This window comes from Mandrillus leucophaeus, unplaced genomic scaffold (genome assembly GCF_000951045.1).
Source record: "Mandrillus leucophaeus isolate KB7577 unplaced genomic scaffold, Mleu.le_1.0 Scaffold28, whole genome shotgun sequence".
Classification (NCBI taxonomy): domain Eukaryota; kingdom Metazoa; phylum Chordata; class Mammalia; order Primates; family Cercopithecidae; genus Mandrillus; species Mandrillus leucophaeus.
This window is the reverse complement of record NW_012102920.1, coordinates 661,155-671,944: the sequence shown is the minus strand read 5'-3', so window position 1 is coordinate 671,944 and position 10,790 is coordinate 661,155. Positions and strand designations below refer to the sequence as shown.

The 10,790-nt window shown below is 56.1% G+C and overlaps 1 protein-coding gene across 4 annotated transcripts; it reads right to left on the bottom strand.

Moving 5' to 3' along the window:
* Positions 1–1,250: 1,250 nt before the first annotated feature.
* LCN1 (lipocalin 1) lies at positions 1,251–6,655 on the bottom strand. 4 transcript variants are annotated; one of them, XM_011985051.1, is made up of 7 exons: positions 6,418–6,561; positions 5,824–5,954; positions 4,302–4,372; positions 3,628–3,738; positions 2,675–2,772; positions 2,446–2,472; positions 1,251–1,531 (listed from the first exon to the last, which is right to left on the bottom strand). In XM_011985051.1, exons 1-7 carry the CDS (start codon positions 6,505–6,507, stop codon positions 1,337–1,339), a joined length of 723 nt encoding a protein of 240 aa, XP_011840441.1. In that variant the 5' UTR covers positions 6,508–6,561; the 3' UTR covers positions 1,251–1,336. The 4 variants fall into 4 exon arrangements, with proteins under 4 accessions (XP_011840441.1, XP_011840442.1, XP_011840443.1 ...); XM_011985052.1 differs by having other exon boundaries at positions 2,675–2,776; positions 3,641–3,738; XM_011985053.1 differs by having other exon boundaries at positions 1,345–1,531; positions 2,675–2,776; positions 6,418–6,655.
* Positions 6,656–10,790: the final 4,135 nt, after the last annotated feature.

Genomic DNA, 10,790 nt, shown 5'->3' with positions numbered 1-10,790 from the left:
ACCCAAATGGAATCGGGTTTCTTTTATTTTTTATCTTATTTTTTGAGACAGGGTCTTGCTCTGTCACCCAGGCTGGAATGCAGTGACATGATCATAGCTCATTGCAGCCTCGACCTCCTGGGCTCAAGCAATTCTCCCACCTCAGCCTCCTGAGTAGGTGGGACTACAGGTGTGCACCACCAAGCCTGGCTAATTTTTTTTTTTTGGTAGAGATGGGATCTCACTACGTTGCCCAGGCTGGTCTCCATCTCCTGGCTTCAAGTGATTCTCTCACCTCGGCCTCCCAAAGTGCTGGGAACACAGGCATGAGCCACCATGCTTGGCCAGAATCGAGGTTTTTTAAAATGCAGTCTTGACCTATCACGGAGGCCCTGGTTAGGGGCCGGCCCCTTCCTGAGCAGCTGATTGGTCCACACAGCCACCCTGCCCTATTCAGATGGCCCCACTCGGGGGCCACTCCCCACCAGCCCTCATTGCCCCAAGGCCAGGTACCAGACAATCAGGGACAGCTCCTATGCCCTGGGGTCCGCTACCCTTTCCGCTCCCTCCCCTGAGCTCCGCGGGCTGTTGTCCTGTCCCGGGCGCAAGCCACCCCGTGTGGCCCTGCCCGGCAGCCGCCCTCTCCTGGGGAGAAGCAGGTCAGTAAGAGTCTGCCTCTCCTCGTTCCCAGCGCCACTGCGAGGTTGCGCCATCGAAAGAAACTTTAAATCCTACAAACCGCCAGGGTCAGGAAAGGCGCCTGCGCAAGGTGGGACCTCCGGTGGCTGCCCCCAAGCTGGGAACTTCCTGTCCCAAACCTACCCAGGCACAGAGAGGGACAGCGTGGAGCCAGGCCCTGGCGGCAGTGCTGGTGTGGTTCCCCGGAGGACAGGAATGGCTTCCCCGGTGAGCTCAAGCCTGAGCCACACCCTGCCTTGAGCTGCTGTCCCCTCTTCCCACGTCCAGCCTCACGGACTCAGCGTCAGTGCTGAGGGCCCTGGTGGCCCTGCCCAGTCCCCCTCTGGGGTGGCAGCTACGCTTGGTCCCAGGCCTTCTGGTCTTACTTGTGCAGGATCGAGGAGCAGAGCCCTGCCCCCACCCACCCCTAGAGCCTGAGCTCCGTGGGCGGCTGACCTGCAGGAAGCAGCCCCCCCGAACCTTCAGGCCGAGTCGCCAGCACACACCCCCCTGCCAGACCCCTCCAGGCCCCTCGCACTGTTGGCCTGTGGCACCCACCATGGAGAACAGGGCCTAGGCTGGTCCCCTGTCCTTCCTCCCGCTTCCCACCCCCTCCCTGCACCCAAAGGAGCAGCCAGCCAGCACCCCCCACCTCGAGAAACCCCACAGACAGGCGGAGTCACTGGGAACTGCTGAAGCTCTTTATGGAGAACCAGGAGAGGGGGCGCAGGGCGAGGGGAAGGTGGAGGGTGGTAGGAAGGGGTGTGGCCGGCCGGGTTCTGCAGGGGTGGGGAGCTTTTCTGTGTCCCTGTGAACGACGGAGGTGCTGGGTGGTGCTGCCCTTGGGCTGCTGAGGAGCCAAGGTGCCCCTGCCCTAGAAAAAAGGGGGAGGGTGAGTGAGGCCGCGACAGGGAGAGGGTGGGACAGGGATGTGATGTGGGGGCACATGTGGGCTCTTGGGTGCTGCAGTGTGGGGGCACATGTGGGCACTCAGGGGCATGGTGTGGGGGCACATGTGGGCTCTCGGGGACTACGCTGGGGGCACACACTGGGCTCTTGAGGGCTATGGTGGAAGGCACATGCGGGCTCTCGGGGGCGATGGTGTAGGGGGCACGTGCTGGATCTCAGGGGCACACATGGGCTCTTGGGGGCTGCAGGTGGGGGCTCCAGCCTCCAGATTGGAGCAGATGGAGCAGGGACCACCCCCGCAGGCTGCTGACAGAGCTCCCTGCTGAGTGAAGAGGCATCAGGGTGACTGCAGGTCAAGGGGAGGGTGCGGGAAGGACAGCGATGCTGTCTGGGATTCTGGCTCTGCCCACACCCTGGGCGACTCTCGAAACTCTGGTCCCCTCGTGCAGCCAGCAAGGGGTCAACCTGACACAGCGAGCACAGGCACGCCTGCCGCTTTGCTGAATCTTTGAGCAACTCATCAGGTAAGCGAGGTCACAAGGACGGCTGAGGGTGAGCGGTGCTGAGGAGGAACCTGAATCTCCTGCCTGCTCCCGCCCACGGGGTGAGGGGGTAGACACCGTCTCCACCAGCAGCCAGCAAAGGCGGGCTCAGCGCTGTGGGCTTCTCAGCTTCCCAGGAGTCACTCCCAGGGCAAGAGCGGAGGCTGGTGCCCGAGTGCGGGCAGCTCAGGAGAAGATCTCCCACCTGCCTGGCCTAGGTGGGGCGTCTCCCACCCAGGTAGAAGTGTGGTGGGTGGGAGAGACCCCAGGGCCTCTCGAAGTGCCACTGAGCCCAAGGCTGGATTTTCTCAAATGTCCTCTAAAGCTGTTCACTCACCCTAATCGCTCCCTGGAGAGCAGGTTTCTGCAGGAAAAGGAAGCACAGGCGAGTCAGGAGACCCCAGGAATGCAGTCAGGACCGGGGCCCCTCCTCAGCCACCAGCTCCACCACCCCAGGAAGGACAAAGCCAGAATTAGACGCAGCACAGTTACACGCCCATGCAACGCGGCTCTGCTGACGTCCCCACGCAGGGACACGGGGGGCTCTGCAGGGCCGTGCCTCCTACCGCTCTGCCTGGGTATGAGGATGCTCTCCGTGCTAAGTCCGCGGGCTCCCACGGCCTTCTCAAAGTCCTCCAAGGCTTCCAGGTTGTTCTCGGGGTCTCTGCCTGTGGGTGCAAGGGCGAGATGTGGGTGGTTGAGGCAGAACTGGGCAGTCGCCAGCACCCCGTCCTGGCCTGGAGGCCTGAGCTGGGCTGGGGAGGGGGACCTCGCCCACCACAGGGGCACTTGAACCCAGAGGCCCTTGGGCTGGCAAAGTGGGACCAGGGTGCCGTACACGGCTGAGAAGGCTCCCGCGGCAGCAGAACTGGGAGAACAGGAAGGGTTCTCCGTCCATCCCCAGGCATCTCCTGGAGTCAGGATGGACGGCAGGACAGGCCCGCCCTGGAGGAAGTGTCTCTCCCCCCGGGGGCACCAGGGCACTGCCTTTCCCATTCCTCTGTCATTCGCACAACCCTGGATCCAGGGCGAACTCAGGAGCCTTCATGGTCCTCGTCCTCAGACAGGGATGGCACTGACACGTCACTGTCTGTGGGAGCCACCGCATCCGGAATTCAACCCTGGGAGCTGGAACATTCTTTCCACACAGACTCCTGCTCACATCCCCGTTCCTCCCCACTGCTGGACATCCCGCAGGAATGCGCTCAAGGATGACGCTGCAGGGAGCTGCCCCGGGGGAGGGCCTGGCCTGCCATGGGACACGTGCGACCTCTGAGCCCCTGTGCCAACAGCCGCGGCTCCTTCCTGCCTTCGCTGCAGAGACCTAGGCTGGGGCATCCGAAATCCTGAGCTCCAGGGGTGGGAATTGGGGCCTTTATCAGGAAAACTCATCCTAAGGAAACTGCAGTGGGTTCCTGGGTCCCAGTGGCTTCTCCCGTGGGGAAGAGGGTGCAGGAGGCCGTGGGAGGAGGGAGGGCGGGTGGAGGCTTGGGTTGCAGGGTGGGGGTGCGGGACTCACCCACGAGCTTCACCCCTCGGATCGGCTTCCCGTGCAGCTCGCCCTCACAGTAAAAGATGTAGTGGTCCTTCACGTGTGACCTGATGATGTATGTCACGTGCTTGCCCCCGTCTGCAGAAGGACAGCAGCACAGTCCTGAATTAGCCACCGGGGCCTTCAGAGAGGATCCCGGGACAGCGTGCAGCACTAGGCCCAGCAAGCCCCGCAGCTCCTGCACCCTCCCAGCCTCCCAGAGCTCTCCGACCCAGGGTCCCGACCAGGCCTGAGCCCCAGGCCATGGGACCCCCACTTCCCAGGAACCTGATGCACCCAAGAGGCGGCCACATCCCAAACCAGTCAGTCACCAGGGGTTCCTCCGGGTATGAGGTCTGCGGAGGTGGGAGTTGGGGTGCAGCACCCCGCAGCCAGATACGACTCTGCTCCTGGCCCTGCCAGAGCCACAGCCGGGCTACAGGGAAAGCCCTGAGGGTCTGCCCCAGAATAAACCCGTCACACCTGGTGTTTGGGGTCAGGTGTTCAAGTCTCTAACGCAAATTGACCAGTGGGAGAGGAGAGTGGGCTTTTAGTGGAGTCAGGGGCAGCAGGCCAAAAGGCCACCCCAAAAAGGCACTGGCTGCCCCCCCAATTCCAGCGTGTGTTCGAGTTCGGGCTCTGGCTCAGGCTGCAGGACTCACTGGCCGTGTATTTTCCCGGCTCGTCAGTTTTCTCCAGGACGACCTTCACCTCCTGGCACTGGCCGCTTATCCTGGAAAACAGAAACCCCCTGGCAAAGTGGCCCTGGCCTGTGCCTCCCCTGGCCCTGGAGCAGCCACGCTGCAATGCCCTGCAAAGGTGGCCCCGAGTCTGCCACAGGCCCATAGAGGAGGGTGCTTCTCTGCATCTCAGACCCAAGCACCAGCGGCCCCTCCGGGTCACACATCGCAGTTCCCGGGGTCTCCCGAGGTGGCCAGGAGCTCTGCACCACTCCTCCTGGTGGCTGCCTTCCCAACCCCTCCACCCCCAACGCATTTCCTGCCAGAGGGACCCGGGCTGCCTGGTTTGCAGGCAGTGTCTGTGGCGTGGGCCTGAGCCTCATCCCGCCAGCTGCATTCTTCCTTTTGGAGACATTCAGGGACAAGCCCCACATCCATCATCTGGCCCAGAGAGGGAAAGGTTCAATTAGGGGCTTTTGGAAAAAAAAAATCAGGGTCATTGCCAGGGTTAATGACTTCCTAAGGGTCAGCCCCCAGGACCGGAGCATAGGCATTGCATGCCACTCAGGAGGGAGCCACTCAGGAGGGAGCCACGTGGGAGGGAACCACTGAGGAGGGAGCCATGCAGGAGGGAGCCACGCCGGAGGGAGCCACACGGGAGGGAGCCACTCAGGAGGGAGCCACACGGGAGGGAGCCACTCAGGAGGGAGCTACGCAGGAGGGAGCCACGCAGGAGGGAGCCACGCAGGAGGGAACCACTCAGGAGGGAGCCACACAGGAGGGAGCCACGCAGGAGGGAGCCACTCAGGAGGGAGCCTCTTAGGAGGGAGACACTCAGGAGGGAGACACTCAGGAGGGAGCCACAGGGGTTAAACCACACAGTTGTGCAGGTGGGAGCCACGCAGGTGAGTCACACAGGTGGAAAGTCAAAGATGTGAGCCATGTGGGTGGAAGCAGCACAGGTGAGAGCTGCACAGGTGAGCTCTATGCAGGGACTTCAAGGGAGTCTTCTCCGTGGCGTCCTTTGCCCCCTCTTGGTCATTCTGCAAGCCCCATCCCTGCCTTCATCTCTGGGGTCTGAGTCCACGGCTGCCTGACAGGTTGCTTGCTGGGGCTGGGAGAGGCTGTGCCACTCCTCCCACAGAAATGTACTGCCAGGACTGCGAGGCTAGTCTGCGGGCCCTGCCTGCTGTCTCTGACTCTGGTTGGGGGTAAACACCTTTACCCAAAGAGACCTGCACATCACCAGACATTCCCTAGTCGGAGGAGGAGGTGGGTGGTACCCCTGGTAGCCCACAAGGTCTGATCCGGGGCCTCTGTCCCCTCAGGCCCCCTCCAGCCAAGGTACCTCAGTGGCACAGTTTGCCCTCAAACATTGCAGGAGGGGCTGAGAGAGGCCTCCCAGCAGGTCTGCCCACCTCCTCAGCACCAGAGCTCTCCTGGGTGGGGAAAGGGAAGGCCCCAGACCAGGTTGCAGGCTGCCCGGCGGCTGGCAGACACTCACAGCATGGTGGCCTTGGCTTCCAGGTTGCCCCCTTCCAGGATCGTGAGAGTCATGGGTGTCACCGATTCCAGATTCACCTCAGGGAGCTCCCTGTCCACTGTCATAGCCTTCAGGTACCATGTCCCTGACACCTGGGGAAAGTTCCTCTCTATCAGGCTCAGGCCGACCACTCCAGAGCCTCCCCTACTCTTCCCTGGCCTGCAGCCCCCAGACTCTACCGCACCCCGAAGGCTGGAGACGGGGAGCATTCCCCAATCTAACTCACCCAGGAAACACCCAGCACCCTCACCAGGCCCACCCGAAGGTGGCTCCAGCCCCTACAAGTCAGCCAGAACCACAGGAGCCCTCACCCCCAGGGGAGAAGTGAAGTCAGCCAGACCCCCACCCTCCCAGTCCTGCCACCTCTGTGCCCCTGCACTCCCTCCCCCACCAGCCCAGACCCCTGCTGCCCCATCTCATCATTCCCTCGGGGCAGGACTTTAACGCCCAACCGAAAAATGAGAGTCTCCTTGGATGGGGGAGGTAGGGGGTCTCCATCCAGTCTCAACCTCGCCCCATGCCCCCTCCAGCCCACCCTTCCCATCCGGGCCTCACATCCTGAATCTCGTCGTCTGAGGCCAGGAGGTGGTGGGCCTGCAGGGCAGCAATGAGGCTGAGGCTGACGGCCAGGAGCAGGGCCTTCATCTCTGGGGTCTGAGTCCGCGGCTGCCTTACAGGTCGTTTGCTGAGGCTGAGAGAGGCTGTGTCACTCCTCCCACAGCCGCCTTTTATACCACTGGACTCAGGGTCCCCCAGGGACCTGGCACAGGTGACTGACCAATCCCTTCCTGGATGCAAACCACGGCCAGTTCTGCAATGGAGCAGATAACATGCCATTGTTGTTAGAGGCTGTTGAATAACAACTTGTTAATCCCAGAGGATCATCCGGACACAGAACCAGGACCAGGTCCAGAGGAGCAGGTTTGCAGATTTCACCTGGAAGGAAACTGAAGGGAGTGAAGGGCATGCAGGCCTCCTGGGGGGGACGTGTGCGGCATCCTCCAGCCATCCCACACGTGCTGACGTGCACATTGCTAAAGGGATTGCGGATTGGAGTCTGAGGGCCATGGGCTTGGGTCTCGGCTGAAATTCCTGCATCTCTAGGCAGGTTACTTGGCCTCAGATTCATCATGGAAAAAGTGGGACCCTCCTGTGTGAACACAGTACCGTGTGCATTTAAAGAGGGTGTCCACACTCCTGAGCACGGTGTGCAATAAGGAACCGCTCTGCCCCACACACAGAGCAGCAATAGGTCAGACAGACAAGACCAAGACAGGTGTGTGTGTGTGTATGCATGTGTGCACATCTATACATGCACACACACACACTCACTCACTCACATGAAACCAGGAATGGAGGAGAAGCACAGGCTGGTGATGGGGCAGAGGCAGGGGCTGTCAGCTCCAAGTCCCAAGGCAGGCAGAGAGGGCCTGGGTCCAGCTCCTGGCAGTGATGGGAGCAGCTTCCCTGACTCCAGAAAGGAGGCTGAGAAACCCTTCCTGACACATCCCAGGGCTGTTACTTCTTATAACTGAGTGGAGCACTGTGGGCATAGGAAAGAAAGAAGACATTGACACAGCCTGGAGAGAAGAAGCTGAGACAAGCCATCGTTGGAAGGGGTGACTTTATCTGTGACATCCTCCGCATCACTGCAGAGCAGAAGCCTGGGACCCGGGGCAGAGTCTATGAAACACTGCTAGACAGAGGACAATGACAACGAGATAGTGGAGAAAGGCAGAAATGCAGAGGCATAATATCCTCGCCTTGAACTGAGCAAGGCCAGGTTTCCAAATTACCCAAGGAAACCCACACTAAGAAAGGCAGGCTAAAAATGAGCAATTGGTACAGGAACTTACACCAGCCAAGGAAAGTCTGACACACACGTTAAGACTGCAGGAGTATGATCAAGATGCCTAGAGATTTAAAAAATATAAAGTGTAAAATTAGAACTGGCCAGAATATAAGAAACAAGGAGAGACGAAATAGAAATAATTACAAATCTTGAAGATGAATAATAAAGTGAATAAAAAACTCAATAGACAGGTTAAATTCCAGACTTGACGTAATAGAAAAGAGACTTAGTGTCATGGAAGATAGTACTAACAATATCAATGAAGACAGAAACATTTGAAGGAGAAATTGAGGTGTTACAGATAGATTCAGTCTCCAGCCTGGAGCCAGGAATAAAATGAGTGGAGGAAACCAATCAGAGTGCAGCAGCTCTGAAAACACAACACACACACAGACACACACACACATACACACATCACACACATGCATACACACATACATGTACACACACACGTACACACACACACACATATGCATGCACATGCACTCCCACACATGCACACACATATATGTGCGCACATACAAATGCACACCCACACCCACACATATGCACACATACATGCACACACGTGCAGGCATAAACATGTGCACACACCATGCATACATACATGCACACATGCACACATGCACACATGACCACACATGCACAAAGTTAACACACATGGAGAATAGATCAAGAGGCTTCAATATAAACAGAATAGGAGTTCTGAAAGAAAAACATTTTCTGAAATGGCAACAAAGCAATGTAATAGCTCAGATTTCTTCAGAATTGAAAAGACATGAGGTCCCAGATCTAAATTACAAACCAAGAGAAATCCACTCCTAGAATATTACAGTGAAGTGCAGATCATCCAGGAGAGGAGAAAAAAGTCAAAATGACCAGAAAGAAGAGCCACAGTACCTACCAAAAATGCAGATGTCAGCTGACAACAGACTTCTCAATAGCAACGCTACCTTCCAGAAGACAATGGAGTAACGTCTTTAACAGACCCAGGGGAAATCACATTTACCTTTGAATATTATTCTCAGCACAACTTTCATAAAATATTGAAGGCAAAATAAGGACATCTTGGACATTAAAAAGCAACTGAGGCCCAGCGAGGTGGCTCATGCCTGTAATACCAACACTTTGGGAGGCCAAGGTGAGGTCAGGAGTTCGAGACCAGGCTGACCAACATGGTAAAACTCCATCTTGACTAAAAATACAAAATTAGCCGGGCATGGTGGCATGTGTCCGTAATCCCAGCTACTCAGGAGGCTAAGGCAGGAGAATCGCTTGAACCTAGGAGGTGGAGGTTGCAGTGAGCCGAGATCATGCCATTGTGCTCCAGCCTGGGCAAGAGAGCAAGACTCCATCTCGAAAAAAATAATAATAAAAATTAAACAACAACAACAACAGCAACTGAGAGTGTATACCACTCACTGGCTTCTATCAAAGGAATTTTGAAAGGGAGAATTTTAGCAAGTCTATAGCAGACCAAGGTCGGGGGATAAATGATGTCAGCAAAGCAAACTAGCTGCTGGCTGTACAAACACGAATGGTGCAGACTTTGATGTGGGGAGGAAGGTTCTGTTTTACTGGATATTTAAAGCGAGCTAAATGCACACAAAACACACTTGTGCCCACACGCATGGGTTCATATGAACCAAAAGATGCATGTTAAGTACAGGAGAATAGTGATGTATGGAGAGAGGGAAGTGGAAAGGGGTGGGCAGGGATAATAAATTTTCAAAATACATAAAGAAGCTTGTTAGACAAAAGTTTTCATCAGTATAGATGAAAAGGGGGCCAACATGAAAACAAAAGCACAATCACAAGAAGATGACTATTCATGAATTTGAAGGCATACTGCATCAAAACGCAAGAAGCCAAAACAGACTGAAGAACAAAGGGGTCAAATCCAGTTGGAACAGGAGACACCAGCACTTCTCCATTAGAAACAGAGGCCGAGGGTTTTAAAAGTTCACACCAATGTCGAAGATTTGGAACCAAAATTGGAAAGTATACAAAGACACTGCCTCAACCTGTCTCTTATACACATCTAGATGTGTATAAGAGACAACTGCCTCAACAGCTAAACAATTATATTGTTATAATTGTTACAGTGAACAATTCTTTTTTTTTTTTTTTTTTTTTTTTTTGAGACAGAGTCTCGCTCTGTCACCCAGGCTGGAGTGCAGTGGCCAGATCTCAGCTCACTGCAAGCTCCGCCTCCCGGGTTCACACCATTCTCCTGCCTCAGCCTCCCGAGTAGCTGGGACTACAGGCACCTGCCACCGCGCCCGGCTAGTTTTTTGTAATTTTTTAGTAGAGACGGGGTTTCACCGTGTTAGCCAGGATGGTCTCGATCGCCTGACCTCGTGATCCGCCCGTCTCGGCCTCTCAAAGTGCTGGGATTACAGGCTTGAGCCACCGCGCCCGGCCACAGTGAACAATTCTTAATTGTTAATTCTTCTTAAGGACACATAGAATAGTTTAGTTTTGTTTTGTTTTGTTTGTTTTTGTTTTTGTTTTTTTGAGACGGAGTCTCTCTCTGTCGCCCGGGCTGGAGTGCATTGGCTGGATCTCAGCTCACTGCAAGCTCCGCCTCCTGGGTTTATGCCATTCTCCTGCCTCAGCCTCCTGAGTAGCTGGGACTACAAGGCGCCCGCCACCTCGCCCGGCTAGCTTTTTTTTTTGTATTTTTTAGAGACGGGGTTTCACCGTATTAGCCAGGATGGTCTCGATCTCCTGACCTCATGATCCGCCCGTCTCGGCCTCCCAAAGTGCTGGGATTACAGGCTTGAGCCACCGAGAATAGTTTTAAAGTAGGCCACATACCAGGCAACTTGGGGAATTTCACAGAACGAACACAGTAGAGCCTGCCCTTTGTAGCTACAAGGCAATAAACGAGAATCCACAATGAACAGAGTGTTACATAAAGAGAAATATAAACTTCAAGTCTACAGCCTTAAACGCATCTATTATACAATAAAGACATCAGGACAGAATTCCTCTCTGTGTGAAAAGTTCTCGGTCATGAACACGCATGAATGCCCTGGCCAGCTCTGTGCTCCTTTGGTGGCCACCTCGCAAA